This window comes from Macaca thibetana, chromosome 12 (genome assembly GCF_024542745.1).
Source record: "Macaca thibetana thibetana isolate TM-01 chromosome 12, ASM2454274v1, whole genome shotgun sequence".
Classification (NCBI taxonomy): domain Eukaryota; kingdom Metazoa; phylum Chordata; class Mammalia; order Primates; family Cercopithecidae; genus Macaca; species Macaca thibetana.
In genome coordinates, this window is record NC_065589.1 from 42304321 (window position 1) to 42323237 (window position 18917).

The window sequence follows — 18917 nt, forward strand, 5'->3', positions numbered from 1 at the left end:
GTGCTATTCCTCCTTCCTTCCATGCATGTGCTGCCTGGGGTACAGGAAACAGGCAACAAATGCTTGCAGAAGAGTTGAGAAAATAAATGAATGGATGTCATTTGATCTTGCTGTGGAATTGCCTGGAAGTGACCTCTCTTGTCCTACCATCTAGACAAACCTCACTCTCACTCTGAATCCAAACTTAAGACTTCTTTGTGGGACTTCCTGGATGATTCTAGCCCTCAGCAAGCTCTCCTTTTTCCTAATTTCTCCACGCATGTAAATTTTGCCTTTGCTGATTTAGCACCTGGTTGCATCCTTTTCAATATTGTTTCCTGTTTCATGTGAGTTAGGCACCATAGACTTTGGAGAGCAGGTCTTGCTCTTTCTTCTCCTGTGTTCTTTTTTTTTTTTTTTTTTTTTTTTTTTTTTTTTTTTTTTTGAGACGGTGTCTCGCTCTGTCACCCAGGCTGGAGTGCAGTGGCGCGATCTCGGCTCACTGCAAGCTCTGCCTCCCGGGTTCACGCCATTCTCCTGCCTCAGCCTCCCGAGTAGCTGGGACTACAGGCGCCCACAACCGCGCCCGGCTAATTTTTTGTATTTTTAGTAGAGATGGGGTTTCACCGTGGTCTCGATCTCCTGACCTTGTGATCCGCCCGCCTCGGCCTCCCAAAGTGCTGGGATTACAGGCGTGAGCCACCGCGCCCGGCCTTCTCCTGTGTTCTTAACAGTGGTTCCAAGAGCTGAGCAAGAGATCTGCTGATTCCATAACTGGTTTTAAAGCTACAATCCACAAACAAAAGGCTCCCACTTTAATAACACTCTTTTAAAAGCATTGAACTCATATGACTATTAATACCCAAATCAATATGGCTATTAGTACTCAATATTTCTTCAGTCCCTGAAGAAATAACATTTTTTGTTTTGTTTTGTTTGTTTTGTGTTAGAGACAGGGTCTCACTGTCTCCCGGGCTGGAGTGCAGTGGGTGATCATAGGTCACTGAAGCCTTGAGCTCCTGGGTTCAAGCGATCTCCCCACCTCAACCACCCAAATATACTTTCATCTCTAATTGTTCTTGATATATTTCACTGGCCGGAAATCATTTAGCCATGTCCTCTCCACAATGGCCCCATGTTACCTGTATATATTTAGGAAACTGTGTAGACACGTAGACATCCATTTCTTGATCCTCTCCCTTGGGAACAACAAGCATGCTTTGGGTTTCCATATAAAAATGTTCTTGACCTCCCATATGTATTTCACCTGTTACAGGAAAATACATGAAAGTCAAGGAAGCAGTCAGAAGAAACAGGTAGTGTCCCCCAGGTGTCATCCCATTATGCAGAAATTCCACTGACAGTGCTTCTGCTGGGGGAGCAGGCTGCACAGTGAAGTGTAACAAACAATGTTTAGCTTTCAGTCTCCTTGCAGATTTGAAGTAAAGTTCTGTAGGAGAATCTTTTGTGTCTGCCAATATCTAGGTCACAGAGTCCTAGAGAAAGGTGTATGACTTTCTAGGACCAAAAGCAGAGGGGTCTTGATTCAGTAGGTCATAAGGAGCCAGCGCTATTAGCAGAGGAGTAGGAATGTGAGAATGTGGAGGCTTCCAGCTCTAGGACAAGTGGGAGTAGATATACTGCTCTCTGTACCTCCTGTTAAGTACAGATAACAACCCTGAGCATTATTTATAAAACAAACATAAGAAGACTCTGAAAGGTGGAGAGAAGGCAGACCAGCTAGGGACTTCAGGACCCAAGGAAAGACACAGCAGTGAGTTCAGTGAGTTTTGTTGTTGTTGTTTGCCTCAGACATCCCAGACTTAGTTCCGCAGAAGCCAGCAATCAAAAAACACCAACAGGCAAAGACACACACACACACACACACACACACACACACAAAATCTTCAAGAAAAGCCACTCTCCCTAACCAAAGGACCAGAAAAGGGGAAGACCAGAAAGCAAAAAACTTAGACAATAAGCACTCTACTCCAGGCAAACATCATAGAAAAAAACTGCAGACCTACCCCTACTGTAAAGGTTGAGTAGGATATCTATAGTTCCACCTCTGTCAGGCTGCAATGAGGTGTCCCAGCCTCTCTGTTGGGGTGCTGTCAGTGGACGCCACATGGAGAACCCGGACTTACAACCCCTACCTAGCAGTAACAAGGCATCACCCCCTTCTTCCCCATCAGCAAAAGGTTAAAGTAGTCCAGTGAAACAGAATATTATTATAAAATAGAAGATTCAAATAAGATCTAAAGTTTCGTTACATAATATCTAAAATGTCTAGGATACAATCAAATATCATTCATACCAGGAACCAAGAAAATCCCAACTTCAATGAGAAAAGACAATCAACAGATGCCAACACTGAGATGACACAAATGTTGGAATTATCTGACAAGGACTTTAAAGCAGCTGTAATAAAAATGCTTTAATAAACAATTACACAAACACTTGAAACAAATGAAAAAATAGAAACCTCAGCAAATAAATAGTATAAAAAGAAAAAACAAATATAAATTTTAGAATTAAGAAATACAGCAAAAATTTCAAAAGTTCAAGGGAGGGCTCAGCAACAGAATAGGGAGAACAGAGGAAATGATTAATGTACAAGAATACAGAACAATAGAAATTGGCCAATCTGAAAAGCAGAAAAAAATAGACTGGAAGAAAATGAACAACACCTCAGGAACCCATTGGCTATAACAAAAGAGCTAACATTTGTGCCATTGAAGTCTCAAGTATTTGAAAAATAATGGCTAAAAATTTCCCTAAATTCACAAAAGACACAAATCTACAGATTCAAGAAGCTGAGTGATCCCAAATAGAATAAATTCAAAGAAATACACTCCAAGACACATCATAGTCAAACTTCAGAAAACTAAGGACAAAAGCACCATCTTGAAAACTATGAGAAAGAAACACTACTTCACCTATAAGAGAAAAGCACTTTCGTGGTGAAACCCTGTCTCTACTAAAAATACAAAAATCAGCCAGGCATGGTGGTGGGTGCCTGTAATCCCAGCTACTCAGGAGGCTGAGACAGGAGAGTAGTTTGAACCCGGGAGGCAGAGGTTGCAGTGAGCTGATATCGTGCCACTGTACTACAGCCTGGGCGACAGAGTGAGACTCCATCTCAAAAAAAAAAAAAAAAAAAAAAAAAAAAAAAAAAAAAAGAAGAAGAAGAAGAAAAGCACTTTTAAAGACAGCAGATTTCTCTTCAGGAACCATGGAGGCCAGAAGAAGTGATAAAAATTTTTCTAGGCCGGGCGCGGTGGCTCAAGCCTGTAATCCCAGCACTTTGGGAGGCCGAGACGGGCGGATCACGAGGTCAGGAGATTGAGACCATCCTGGCTAACACAGTGAAACCCCGTCTCTACTAAAAAATACAAAAAACTAGCCGGGCGAGGTGGCGGGCGCCTGTAGTCCCAGCTACTCAGGAGGCTGAGGCAGGAGAATGGCGTAAACCCGGGAGGCGGAGCTTGCAGTGAGCTGAGATCCGGCCACTGCACTCCAGACTGGGCGACAGAGTGAGACTCCGTCTTAAAAAAAAAAAAAAAAAAAAAATTCTAGTGTGAAAATACCTGTCAACTCAGAGTTCTATATCCAGCAAAAGTATCTTTCAACAATGAAAGGGAAATCAAGACATTTTCAGATGAAGGAAAACTAAGAATTTGATTTAAACGGATTTACCCTGAAATAATGGCTGAGGGAAGTTTTTAAAACAGACAGAAAAGGATATTTTTTTTTAAATGAAGAAATGTTAAAATATCAGGAAGGAAGAAAGAACAACAGAAAGAATAAAAATACCAGTAAACACAATAGACTTCTTTTCTCCTCTTGGGTTTCCTAAATTGTATTTGAAGCAAAATTATAACATTACTTCATGTGATTATAAATGTATGTAGAATAAATAAATAGAATTATCAATTATATTATAAAAAGGAGAGGGATGTAAAGGGAGGTAAGACTTCTACACTTCAACTTGTAAAATGTTGAAACCAGACTCTGATATTTCATATATGTAAATATTTTATATGTATATAAATTTTATTATATATATGCATGTGTATATGTGTGTGTAAACTATCTAGAGCTACCACTAAAAAAATTGTACAAGGAGATATACTAAAAAATACTATAGATTAATCAAAATGAAATCCTAAGCAAATATTCAGGCAACCCATAGGAAGGTGGGGAAAAGAATAAAAAGCAGAGGGAGCAAACAGAATACAATTATTACTGGCCATCATGTTAATGGAAGGCAGAACTTTTAAAAATTAAAAATTTACTCAGTAGTAGTGATTTGCAAATTGTTTGAGGATTCCCAATGAAATGTTTTAAATTGTAATCTGGACTTCCTATCTTATCAAAAATCTGAGTTTAAAAAAGAGTGCAGAAAAATGAATAGATTCTGCTTCACTTATAAAATATAATCATTAAAATTTCACAAGTTCAGATCTTCACTTCAATTTAAGCTTTTACCAAATTGTCTAAAGACCCATGTCATTGTCACTAGGCTCAAATTCAAGCTTGCAGTATTATTGATTCTGCCTATCCACTCAGAATTTATTTTGTTAGGTATTCACTTTATTTAAAATATACAGAGCTAAAAAAATTAGACAGAGCTGTACTTGTTTAAATCTGTAAAGCAGGCAAAGTTTTAGAAACCTGTTATATTTTCCTGCCTACCCCGACACGCCCCACCATGGTGCCCTCTCTTCACCTTAGGGTATTGCTCTCAACTCTCTAGGTTGGAAACCAATTTGATCAACTAATCCCTGAGATAAAATGTTATCCCAGTATGGGTTTAGGAGTGATTCCTCCAGGCATATTTACATTTTAATAAGAGGCCCTTAAAGTCCCAAATTTACTAAGATGTGAATGTATCTATTTGTACCATGCCCAGCGGAGCAGGTTGTGGGGGAAAGTTGTCTCAGGTTCAGGGCTCCCTGGGTCTCTTGCAAATCCTTCTATACAGATTGTCCTCTGTGCTCTTCAGTATAAAGCACATCCCAGTTAACAGAATTTTAATGAGATAAATAAGAAGCAGGATAATGTAGAGGAAAGAATACTAACTTTGGAATTGGGAAAACTCTTAGATTTGATCCTGGTCAATCAGGTAGCCTCTCTAGCCTCAGCTGGCTCATTTGAAAATGGTAATCCTCCAGTGCTATGACACCGGGATTAGATAGAGCTGAAATATATCTTCGCAGCAGATAAGTGCAAACAATAATAGTACTCCCTCCAAGAACACATTCTAAGACCTGATGTAATGCTCCATTTATTTTATCTTTTAAATATTTTTTTTTCTTGGAACACCTATGTTCTTTCTTTTTTTCCTTCAACGTTTAAGTTCTGGGGTACATGTGCAGGATGTGCAGGTTTGCTTCATAGGTAAACGTGTGCCACGATGGTTTACTGCACAGATGAACGCATCATTTAGGTATTAAACCTAGCATCCACTAACTATTCTTCCTGATGCTCTCCCTCCCCTTACCCCCACTCCTACAGACCCTAGTGTGGGACACTTATTTTCTTAGAAGACAGATAAAGTGTTGCTATAATTAATTCTAATTACCTCTCATTGAAATAAGTAATCAGAAACTCATAATCCAAATGACGATAGCAGACAAAGGAAAAACTAGATTCAAATTAGTGAGTCAAAAGGACAAAAACTGGTTTTCTTTTGCCTTCCCTCGTCTTTCCCTTCCCTTGTCTTTCCTTTTCTTTCTCCTTCCCTCCTTCCCTCCCTCTCTCTCTCTTTCTATCTTTTTTTTTTCTTTGACAGTCTCACTCTGTCTCTAGGCTGGAGTGTAGTGGCGTGATCTCATCTCACTGCAATCTCCGCCTCCAGGGTTCAAGCCATTCTGGTGCCTCAGCCTTCCTAGTAGCTGGGATTACAGGTGTTTGCCACCACACCTGGCTAATTTTTGTATTTTTATTGGAGACAGGGTTTTGCCATATTGCCAGGCTGGTCTCAAACTCCTGGTCTCAAGCAATCTGCCTGCTTCAGTCTCACAAAATTCTGGAATTACAGGCATGAGCCACCACTCTCGGCTTCCTTTTTTTTTTTTTTTTTTTTTTTAAAATAGAAGGAGTCTTGCTACATTGACTGGGCTGGTCTCAAACTCCTGGCCTCAAGCAATCTGCTTGCTTCAGCCTCACAAAGTGTTGGGATTACAGGCGTGAGCCACCACACCCGGCTTCCTTTTTCTTTTTCTTTCTTTCAGACCTCACATGTTCTGCCTTGGCCTCCCAAAGTTCTGGGATTATAGGAGTGAGCCACTGCACCTGGCATTTATACTGAAAAGTAGTATAAACATCCTTTTTAATATTCCCATATTATTTTTATACTTATCAATGGGGTATGCAACAATAACAAAAATTAAAGAGGCAGACTAAATCAATCACCTAATTGAATTAGATAATTAAAGAAGATGTCAAGGAAAAATACAACAATAGAATTCTTGCACAAATACTCATTATGTCAAAAAACAAACATGAGACAAGGAACCCCCCTAAATATTGATATTTCTGACATGCTCATGCCAGGAACCCTCCATGATAGAAATGTACCCTCCTTTTCTCTTCATTCCCATAAATCAAACTTACCTTTCCAGTGTTTTCCACATTTTACTAGCCCTAAGAATTACCTGGAAAACTTGTTAAGACTGATTCTGGGGCTGTTTTGGATCCTCTACAATTCTAAAAAAGGACACAGGAATCTCCAGGTCTCATAAATATCCTCAGTGATTTCTACAAGGAGAAAATCTTGGAAACACTGGGTTTGATAAATGAACACCTGCCAACGCATCTCACTAATAGACAATCTCTTCAGGAGAACAAAATCATGTGAATCTAATAATCATTGCTCACAATTATTGATTTGTTACTATATGCCAAGAACACGTGATTATCTCTTACAATCTTTATAATTCATGTTTGAAATTGTTTTTACTTTATCCACATAATATTAAAACAGGGAGACTGAGCCCTGAGAAGTACCCTACCAGGTCACACAGCTAATAAGACACAATGCCAAGGAAAACTGGTAGGTGACAGTTCTAGGTATCTTTCCTACAGCTTCCAGGTGACATTTCCAGTCAGCCCCAAACACGCTTCAAGTTTAACACATCCATAGAGTTGAGACATGATGGGCTTGGGGCTCAAGAAGCTGGGCTGACTGGTGACATATTACACAGCTCTGGCTGTGCACTCAGGATGGGATGTGTCTTAGGACTCTTCCTATTTTTGTGATCAAGGTTGGAGAGAAAAATTAAGAAGATGGGAGTTGTGTTTGTTTGTTTGAGATGGAGTCTCCTGTCACCCAGGCTAGAGTACAGTGGTGTAATCTCGGCTCACTGCAACCTCTGCCTCCAGGGTTCAAGCAATTCTTGGGCCTCAGCTTCCTGAGTAGCTGCGATTACAGGCACCCACCACCACACCCAGAATTTTTGTATTTTTAGTAGAGAGGGGTTTTCGCCATTTTGGCCAGGCTGGTCTCGAATTCCTGGCCTCAAGTGATCCACTCACCTTGGCCTTCCAAAGTGCTGGGATTATAGGCATGAGTCACTGTGACTAGCCCAGAAGATGGGAGTTTTTAACATGCACTAGAGGCCAATGTCCTGGAAATTCACTTAAAGACAGACAATGCAAGGTGATTTCTCTGCTCTGAGATGTGACACAGACTGCCCATAACCATCCAGTAGCATGTCTGTGTAAATCAGAGATCTTGTGAGGCAGGCATTAGGACAGCTTTCACAGCAGCAATGACAGCAGAATGTGGTGGGGAAAGCATGGGTTATTTAAGACTTATGATGAACCTCTTTTTTTCTGCTATAAAGGACATTATTGAGACAACTGGTGAAATTTCAATAAGGTGTGTAGATTAATAGTATATGTGTTAATATTCTGATTTTGATAACTATGTTTATGTTAGACAACATCCTGTTTTTAGGAAACAAACGCTGAGTATTTAGGAGTAAAGAGACATACATTGTGTTTACAATTTACTCTCAAATGGCTCAGAAGTGTGTGTGTATCATTGGGGAATCTGAGTGAAAAATATTTGGGAGTTTCTTTAATGTTTCTGCAACTTTTATGTAAGTTTTAAAATATTTCAAAGCCAAAAGTTAAGGAATTGTACTGGAAAGTTATAATTAACTATTTTCTAAGAGGCAAATTTAATTTTAATTACATACAGACATGCAGGAAAGAAGTCTGGAAGAAAGAAAGGAGAAAGGGAAGGGGAGAGGAAGGGAAGAAAAAGCAGAGAAGCAAGAAAGGAAGAGAGAGAGAATCAATGAGAGAAAGGATGAAGAACAAACATGGACTTTGGAAATCCTAATAAAGCCTATCAATTCAATGGCCGACTCTGTCATTTAGTAGCTGTTGTGTGACCTTGGTCACACTCCATAATTACTCTGAGCCTCCCTTTGCCAGCCTATAAGATTGAGATAATAATACTGTCTTGCAGGGTGGTTGTGAACGGGAAAGGAAACGACATCTGTAACAACTGGAGCCTTGATGAGGGAAGGGGGATCGGGCACAGGGGCAGGGTCTTGCCTCCTGTTTTGCCTCCCCATTGGCTCTTCGCCTACCCCAGAGACAGAGGGAAACGCATTTGTGAATGAGGTGCCTGTTCCACCTGATCCTGAGGAGCAAAACCCTCCTAGGCTACCAGATGATTTCCAGAAGGCAAAGGAATCATTAAACTGACATGCTTAGAAGGCTTCCAGGGTCGCTTACCCTTATATTACTTTTTTACCTTCAAGAATTTGATCAACCACTTTAAATGCTTCATCAACATTTCCATATTCCAGTTTCCTTTCTGGCTCGAAGAAGGAGTTGTGTTGTATAGCTTCCTAGAGAGAAAACAGAAGAGTGAGGCAGCTTGGGCAAGACCTAGGGCGGCAGGCACACCGCACTGCACATCCTCTGAGCAGAGGCTGTTTCTCCCTTCACCTTGTGGTCCCATGCACTTTCACCATGACCCTGGTGAGCCAAGCTAAGAATCCAACTGCAGAGAGACTCCCCAGTGAGGAAATGTAAATGTGCCCACTGAGTCCGAAGAAATAATATGCACAGAAAAAAACTGGCATCTAAGTGATCCCAGAATGAAACTAGTATTTTCCAGGCAGATTATTGTCTTCACATCACAAGCCATTTCAGGTAGCCAAGGCTATATAGCATAGGGCTTCAGAGCCAAGGCTCTGGACCCAGACAGCATTGCACACATTTTTCCCATTTACCAGCTTTGACTGTGGGCCTGTCACTTCACCTCTCTTATCATCGTCTGTAAAATGGAAGTAACAGGTGTGCATATAGCTCCAATAGGATCGTGGTTGGTGAAGATAAAATGAAATAAGACATGTGAAGAGCTTATATGGCATATAGTAAGCCCTCAACAATTGCTAGTTGAAGAGACTCTAGTGATTGGGATCATGGTGGCTCTGCCTGCCAGCCCCACATTCCTTCTTTGTGGGGATGAGCATTTCATTTGCACGGGGCAGTAGAGCACCTGGGACCTCTAGCTCTGAAGTAAGATTTCAGACAAGCCCTGTCTGGGTGCTGGGTGTACAAATCCATTTATACACTGGCTTCATTGGCTCTCCCTGGGTGCCCAGTAAAGGGGTACAGTGGTACACATAACCAGAGATGTAGTTACAGTAACATAGGTTGGTTTTTAGCTATCCCTGAGAATTTATCTTGCAGTAATCCATGTGTCCACTGGCAAATGTGGTGTGCCAGCTCCTGCTGGCATTATCCACTGTGGGTTATTGTCCATCCATGAAATTCCACTCTGTTGGTAGTTGGGGATTCTCTTATCTCTGTTTCCTTTTGGCCACCAGTAGGTGTCTAGACAACACCCCTTAGAGGGATATGCTATTGTGATTCTGCCATTTCCCCCATTCAAACACTAGGTTGGTTTGTTTATAGCACCAGTGGGGCCCAGCTTCTTTGACAGAGTGTTTGTTGATTGCTTTTGTTACTGACTAGCTGTGTAACCTTGGGTAACCCTGTTTTTTAGTTTCCCCATCAGAATGGGGATTAAAATAGTTTTTACCTCATAGGATTTTTGTGAGCATTTAGTAAGTTAATGTGTGAAACTGACCTAGAACCATGTCAACCACGTAGTGAGCTCTGTATAGGTCCTGGCTATGATCATGTTATTGTTGATGATTATTATTCATGACAGATGCCGGTAGGGAACACATTTTTTTCCATTATGGTCATCATCCTTACCCCTCGATTCAAGAGTTTTGATCATTTCCCCATTCAATCTACTAAAAACTTGAAAAGCATGAGCCAGATTAAACCTTTGTGATAGTAACAGAGATAAATTTGGTTCTGTTCTTTTTTGACTGATAACACACTTCCTATTGGAATCAGTTCATGTGCTTTTCTTATTAATCCAAGATTAAAGAGATTCCAGGTTGAAAAAAAAGCTAGGTTTTATAAATCCTATTTTTAAAAGCTTAATCTTTTTCAACTTTACTGGCTGGTTGCTCTTTGAGTAACTTTGAGCCAATTTTCTGAATTTTTCTTAGTCAGGAAAGTGATAAAAGAACTGTAATGAATAGGGAGAGGGGCATATTTCCCTCCTCTAAACTTTGATTAAACTCACTCTGATCCAGTTGATGAAACTTTGAGAGCTTAATCTCTGAACACAATGTGAGGCAACTCTTTTCCACAAAGCCAAAACTTGAATCTGATGCTGGGATTCTCTGGCAGACAATCACGAGTCTACTGGTTGAAGTGATGAGGGCGTGGGGAGTAGCATCTATTATATTTGCTTATAGGGGCTTTTATTTGACTGGAAGGTAGGGGGAGTGAAGAGTAGATATTTAGCCCCTGATATTGGGCAAAGATTTATACACAAAACATTGATGAAGTATTATGTAAATAATTTCTAATAAGTAATTCTAACTCTCCAGCAAAACTTTGGGGGATGGAATATAGGAAGCAAGAGCAGCAGGCAACACGTAAATGAAAAGGGCTTGAGAAGGGAACAGAGTGTTTGAATTTGAAACTGGCTAGGAAAATTTAGGAGGCCTAATCACACTTCAACTCCAATTAAACTTCTACATTTTTGTCTTTTTGACATGATTTTATTTTTATTTGAAAATGTAAGAAAAATTCCCAGAGACAAACTCCATGTTCCTAAGCATCAAGCAGCATGGCAGGAAACTCCCCAACACCCAGTTCTCCTGGAGACACTCATCGGCCCAGGTCGCTTCCTCAATTCTGCCTCAGGCCATGCTGGTCACCCAGAGAACAACGTGTTCATTGTGCTGTGAAGCTAATATTGTGTCCCAGAGCACATGCAGCCTGTATGGACTGAGTCTCATCTATTTACACTGCCTCCCCAGTGTTCATTCTTTCATCATTCAGGAAATTATAAGAACCAATGGAATGCACGCAGAACACCCTATCATTTCATGGAGACGAGTCTTATAGCCTTTATACATTTTCAACTCCTCTCTCAGCATCACAAGAGAAAATGCAATTCTCCAGTTTGTTTAAGTTGCCAAAATACCTGTAGGCATCATACAATTTATCTCTTGAAAAATCTAAAAATCGTGTCTCTGACACTCACTTCATGGAACATCCTGTTGGTCCTCACTGTGTGCCTGGGTGAAGGTGGGTACAAAGTCACAGAGTGGATCCACTTTCCTGGACATCACTGGTTCCCATCCAGCATCCTCTCCCCTTCCCCTTTCCCAACAGGGCTCAGATTTGTTTCAGTTTCCTACACTCCCCTATGTAGCCCACTTACTTCAGAGAAATCTGGCCCCAACTCCGACCCCTAGAAGTAACCAACAGCTCCTCCATTCCCCTGCCAGTCATTAATTCAGAGATGGATATGTCACCTAAATGGCTTAAAGAGGCTGGATCTCAGGATTTTGCTTGGAATGCTGGGGCAGTAGGGTTCCTCTTACTCCTCGAACGTGAACAAGGAAGTCCAGGTTGTCCTGGTGGCCATCTGTGTGACCACAGGAATCGAGCCTCTATCGTGGGCAGCAGAGAGGAGCAACAGAAATAAGCCGTGTCCTTGGGGAAATTGTTAATACTGAGACTGTTTAGAGGTTAACAAAGTCCCTGTATTTTGGAGGCCACTTTAAGCCACATTTTTCTGTTACAGTAGCCAAAAGCATTTTAACCGATACTTGTTCTGGCTCCCAACTGGCACCACCATGGAACTCATTACCTTGATTGTTAGGATCAGTGGCTCCAAATCTTGATAGACAATCTTCACTTGCTTAGCAGCTCGCTTTGCCTGAACCTCAGAATCAGCAAGCACGGCACAGACAAGCTGACCCACACAGAACACCTACGACACAGAAAGACCTTTGTTGTCAAGGAGGGCAGGCATCAGGTCCTCTCTTTTATTTATTTTCTTCCTCCCTCCTAGTACTAGATCACATGAGGGTTAGGGCTAGATGTGACCCCTCCACATCTGTCCATGACTGTTACCACAGCTGGCCTCCTGACCCCAGGCACTGGGGGAAGTTTAGATCCTTGTGCTGTATCAGAGGAGCAGGAGTCATGCTGTCTTGAGGACAGGAGGCTCAGGCTCCAGGCCAAGCCTATGAGGCTGTGTGAAGGCCAGTCTGTCCCATGGCTTGACGTGTGGCTGTCACACGACAATCAGAGCTGTTCTGAGAGATGCAACCTCTGCCTTTATGGACAGGGAGACCAGGAAGTCACAGCTCATCTCAACCAGAGAGAAAAAGGGGGTGACCTGGGAAGGGGAGTCCCCTGTGATAACAGAAGCCTGCTGGTGAGCACATCTCTCCTCACAAACTGTCTTTTCATGAAAAGGCATCCTAGCCAAGATGCAACCAAGCAGACAGCATCCCCTTCCTGGGGATTATTCACCTGCAGGTGGGGTAGCTGGACTCAGGAGTTCACACAAGGACCAGAGCAGAAATTTAGACAGGGAAAAGAAACCTTAAGCCTTGAGAAAGGTAAAATCAGTCTGGACTGGAAGAAGTCACCATGACTACTGAGTTCTCTCTCCTACCTTATGCTGTGATTCACAATTTCAACGTAATCACCCATTTTAAAAATCGACTTTAAACTATTGTGTCTTTTCCACAAGGAACATAAAGTAGTTTTGTCATCAGAAAAAAAAGGTATTGAAAACATTAAATCTAGCATGAACACACAAAAAAAGTGTGTTCTTTGGAGGGGGGCAGTGAAGGAGAGAAAAATGAAACAAGAATGGCAACATGTTGATAACTGTTGAAGCTGGTTGATGGATCTATGGGGTTCATTGTACAGTACTTTCCCATTTTTGTGTATGCTTACAATTTCTACAATGAAAAGATTTTTAAAAGCCATTAAGTGCCATAAATGAATGTTTTAAAAAGCATTACACCAACAAAGGCAATCATTCACAATGGCACTCCAAAGTCTCCTGATTTGGCTTCTGTGACCTGGCACATAGATGTGGCCCCTGAGATGCTTATAATCTTCATAAGCACATCTCAGAGAGCAGATACTATCATGCAGCCAAGATCAGTTTCACTTGTTTAGTAAACATTTATGCAAAGGCCTTAAATTCTCACCATCTCTGCCAGTGCTACACAGCCCTGCTTTGGGGGAGTTTCAACCTTGAGTCAAACTCTCAGTCATCAAGCTGTCATTTCTACAGACAATATCTTCCAGGGAATATCTTCCAGGGAGAGCCAGAGGAAGGGACTGTTTCAAATTATGAAGCCCTTTTGGGTAAACACTGAACTGAGCAGTCTGAGTTATGCAGAAAACCTGCTGACTGCTGTCCTTGCTGTAGCCAAAGTTTTAATCATTTGTAATTTTCACAAGGCAACAATGTTATCACTATACCTCCACTCATTCACCCTGCAATGTGTGAAGCAGTGTGTGGAATACACAGATGAATCAGACATGGGTCCTCACTCAAGGAATTTATACTAGATAGAGGAAATATAAAAGACGTCAAAATAAACAAGCTTAACACAAGGTAGAAAGTACATTAAAGGTCACTTCATTTTCTCCTCTAGACTTTAAGCTCCATGAGAGTAGAGATCATACATATCTGGTTCAACTATGGTGACCAGACATCATAGATGCTCACTTTTAAAAAGCCCATTTAGGCCCAGTGTGGTGGCTCATGCCTGTAAACCCAGCACTTTGGGAGGCCGAGGCAGGCAGATCACCTGAGGTATGGAGTTCGAGACCAGCCTGGCCAACATGGCAAAGACCCTCTCTACTAAAAATACAAAAATTAGCCGGGCATGGTGGTGCGTGCCTGTAATCCCAGCTACTCAGGAAGCTAAGGCAGGAGAATTGCTTGAACCCGGGAGGTGGATGTTGCAGTGAACCGAGATCATGCCACTGCACTCCAGCCTGGGTGACAAAGAGAAACTCCATTTAAAATAAAATAAAATAAAATAAAATAAAAAATAAAAAGCCCATTTAACACACGAAAATATGAATGAATCAGAGTAAGTTGAGAGAGAGAGAGATTAAGACAGAGAGAGAGATTGAGAGAGAAAGAGAGAGAGAACAAACACTACTTCTGGATTGAAGAATGAGAAAAAAGGCTTCATGGTATAGATATCACTTGAACTTGTAGTTGAACTTTGACCATGCTGAGACTGGGACAATAATAAGGAGTTCTCAGGAAAGGGATTTCCATATAAAAGTTATCATTAATCCATCTTCATTTATCCATTTATACCATTAGCAGCAGGCCATCTCACTATTAGAAAATGTAAAATACCAAATAATCTTTTACATAACTAGTTAATGTCTTCACTTACATGGAAAATGAATATATTTGAATTCATTCAATATTAGAATATACCTTTATAATAAGCATTCTAAGAATACTGGAGTCTTTCATGGTGTGCCAAATTAGATGATATCGTTAAGAAAATATGAAGCACCATTAACTGAGAAAGTTATTTTTCAAATAGAAAGCAAAAATGCAGTACCTTATCTGTCGCCAGAAATTCCTCAGCTTCGGTGAAAAAGCAGAAGGAGTTGACGTCACTAAGATGTTCTGCTGTTATGACATCCACCACACCGGGCATGCTGAGAGCTTCTGACAGATCAATAGACCTAGGTGATATACACAGCAGAGCTCTGAGAGTGGCCATAGAGGCTGACAACATGGTTAATTGGAGAATAAGATATGAGAGAGGTAAGAACTGTCCAACAGTCTCTGCCAGACAATTGAGAAAAAATTCTTGGGACAATGAAGTTGTAGTAAATCCTACATTTCGATCCCATTTCACCTCTGGTCTGCATTGGATATCACCAACAAATAGCCTATTTCTTCACACCATTACTTTTCACTAATGTGGCTTAGATGAAAAGACAATCATTTACGCCCATTGGGTAAGAACTTTATCACTTACACAATCTTAGCATGAGCTCTTGAACTAGTCACAAAGGTCAAGAAAAGTTCCTGGTCCACCGGAGGCATGTCATCACAGTAGATGGCCTCCCCTGTGGCGTGCTTCACACCAGACAGATGCATGATGGGGTGGCCAATTGGGTCTTCAGGATGCTGCTTTGGGCCCATATGCTGGTTAACAAATAACCATAATATACTTTTACATTTCTATAGAGAAAGTAGGAATTATTATTATGCACATCTCCCATAAGAAGGTAGCTATATAATTTACACTCAAACCAGAATACTATTGGGTATGAAAAATCACTATTGGGCTGGGCACAGTGGCTCATGCCTATAATCCCAGCACTTTGGGAGGCTAAGGTGGGCAGATCACTTGAGGTCAGGAGTTTGAGACAAGCCTGGCCAACATGGTGAAACCCCATCTCTACTAAAAATACAAAAAAAAAAAAAGAAAAAAGTAGCCAGGTATGGTGGCGCATGCCTGTAATCCCAGCTACTCGGGAGGCTGAGGCTGCAGAATGGCTGGAACCTGGGAGGTGGAGGTTGCAGTGAGCCAAGATCACAGCACTGCACTCCGGCCTGGGAGAGAGAGTGAGACTCCATAAAAAAAAGAAAAAAGTCATTATTAATAACACCAAGACAATAAACCTACTACAGTAATTCAATAAGCCAACTGGTATGTCGATCCCTGATGTTGTTCTTATTTTTCACCTTTTAGAATGTAGACCCCAAACATCTCTAATGGAAATTCCATTTGCGTAAGTAAACAAATTTAAATCTTTCTTCTTGATAATATAAAATTATGTCCTCTTGCTAATGCGTATGTATCTCTTTAAATTTTATTATCAAAATGACCTTACTGTTTTTATATAAGCATGACACATATAATATTTTACAGAAGAGTATGGTGATATCGTGACTATGTTTATAGAAAATACTGAGGTTATTACTTCAACCAGAGTAGCCTTCTTTTTTTCTATTTTGAGTGAGGCAATGTAAGAAACAATTGGCAAAACTCTTAACTTAGACAATTCTAGTAGAGAATGAAGCCAAAGGGACCTGCAGTTGGAGCAATGATTCACTAATGTGGCTCTTTCTTAAAGACCCCTGGAGCAGAATGCCTTGCTGGTGGCTCTGTAAATACCTTAAATGTGTTTCATTAACCAAAGCAGAGATTAGTCAGCATAATGTCTGCCCTGGTATTTCAAATATGGGAGTTTCTGGCTTTCCCACTTGGGTGTGTATTGTGAAAAGAATTGAAGGTATGAAGAAAGAAGGAGAACGAGTGAAGAGACATAAGGCCAGGGTGAAGGCTGTGGCTGAGGAGTGGCCTGCTAAGCCCTGGCGGGTACCCCAGTCTGTAACTCACTGTGTCCACATTGCACTTGGTAGTGGGACTGAGGCCAGACTCCCAGAGGCTTTCTCTGGAAGACCTGGGGGTGAGGGGCATGCAGTCATGTTGGCCAGGTTGCAGTCAGGGAAAAGCTATGGATGCCTCCCCTTCCCATCCTGCAATTCACAGGATCACCCTAAGCACTTGATCTTCCTTTGAGATGAGCCTTACAATGCCCTGGATCTTCCTTTGAGATGAGCCTACACATCACATGGCAAGAGGGAAGAGAAAACAAGTCGCCAACACATACTGGTTAAAAATCTTTACTGGGAGAAAAAAGAAGAAACAGGCCTATTTCCAACATAGTGTCCTTTAAGGCATCTGAGCGGGGAGAAAAGCTAAATTCTTTTGTATTTGATTACCACAATGTGCAGTTTGAGAAAGCCTATTCAGTACATATGAACAATAAGTTAGATACTTGAATCCATCTAAAATGGTATTTCATTTCACTCTTCACTGCAGGTTTTCCTGTTTCAAAGTCCACCCTGGTCCAATAAAAGTGCTCCAAGCCTCTTGCTCTATGGAACTGAAGAGAAGCTGTCTGGATTCCCCTGATTAACACATTTCCTTTTCATGTAGATGTTTTGCTTTCCTTTCTGAACATTTGGATTTAATTCATCTAATCCCACAAATGGAGGAGAGCTCTGGTTATAATGAGAGCTTTACTTAAGACAGCTGTGAAATGTACAGTTCTCCAGTGCCCTCTACAGATCCAGGAACTCAAGAAGAGTGCTCCCTACTCACTACCCAACTATTTAAGGGCCTCAAAAAATAAACCTCTGGGTAGAGATAGAGATCAGAGATTCTCCAGGCAGGTGGCAGGGCTGGAATATCAGGAGAGAACAGCAGAGTGGCATGTGTTATTTCAGAACATGTTCAACATTGATTTGAAAAGAAAAAAATATTGCTTTCATAAGCAATGAAATATTGTCATTTCATAATGACAAGAAGTAAAATGTCAACCAAATTGTGGCTGACAACTATGCACAGAAAGTAGTGTAATTTCTATAATTAACTAGGTATAAGACATGTGTGTAGGATGCACTTATTCCTATTTTATATAAAATTTACCATCTTGCTGCAAAATAAACACTGTTGATAAGCATTTATTGTTCTAATTTCATATTTCTTTTACTTAAATGTAAACTTCAATTTTGTAGTTAGTATAATACAGGGCACAAAAAACGGAGTATTGACTAAGTTTTTGTTTTTTCATTTTCGGTTATTGTTGAGTCATCCTGACTTTATAAGCTAGAAAGCAGGAGACTATCGAGAAAAATAATTTAGGTAGGCCTTGCTCCAGGGCTCCATTAAATAAAGGTAGATATTAGGCCATGAATGTAGGGGACTAAGGAAAACTAGAGAAAAGTTTACTTATTGGGGTTCAGGCATGAGCACAGATTGGAGGCAGTCCCAACACTCCAGCCCTTTGACGTAGCTCACACTGCCCTGTCCTCATGGCAAAGGACTCCCCTCAGTTCTCCTCTTCCTCCTCTGCTTCGAGGAGCTGAGATAGTGATGAAAAGGAAAAACTAACAATGAGGTTCTACCAGGTGTGGTTTTTCATATGTTGCAGATGGTAGGAATTGACTTCCCCTGCAAAATATCCCCCAAAGTGCTGAGCTGTGATGCTGCTTGGGCTTTCAACCTGAACCACATTTGAGTGAAAAAAATCACCCACATCTTCTTTTTAAAACCCTAAGAACTTTTTTCATCCTGAAAAGCAAACTTCCAGATACTTCACAAGCTCAGACATTCATAGCTATCTGTAATGGGTCTGGGAGTTAACTGACATAACACGTTTCACTGTAACCAACGGAACACTTCATCACATTGAAAAAAAGTCTTTTGAACCCATGTTGTGTGAGGCTGGCCAAAAAACTGAGGAAAAATTCCAAAAATGTCTTTGTCCTATAGTCAAAGATATCATTTTTTTTTTCTTTCTTTCTTTTTTTTTTTGCAGTCAGTCATGATAAATCTACTGGTAAAAGAGGCTGTCCTCCATTACCTGCTTCCGCTTAGTATTTGGCTAAAGATACTATGGAAGGAAGAATGTTGCCACCTCAAACTGGTGATCTTTTGAAGCTGTGTCAAAATGCTTTCAAAACAAATGAACTGATTTAGGGGGAAAATGCTATTCGTGAG

General features: G+C 40.9%; 1 protein-coding gene across 1 annotated transcript in view; it reads right to left on the minus strand.

Moving 5' to 3' along the window:
* Positions 1-18917, minus strand: part of LOC126932129 (aldehyde oxidase 1) — an 88304-nt gene that overhangs the window by 36521 nt on the left and 32866 nt on the right. Inside the window, exons 17-21 of the mRNA XM_050750676.1 lie at positions 15378-15547; positions 14952-15078; positions 12200-12322; positions 8756-8852; positions 1122-1246 (exon numbers count right to left, since the gene is read on the minus strand). Of these exons, the coding sequence (XP_050606633.1) occupies positions 1122-1246; positions 8756-8852; positions 12200-12322; positions 14952-15078; positions 15378-15547 (642 nt within the window). The remainder of the gene's footprint in view (positions 1-1121; positions 1247-8755; positions 8853-12199; positions 12323-14951; positions 15079-15377; positions 15548-18917) is intronic.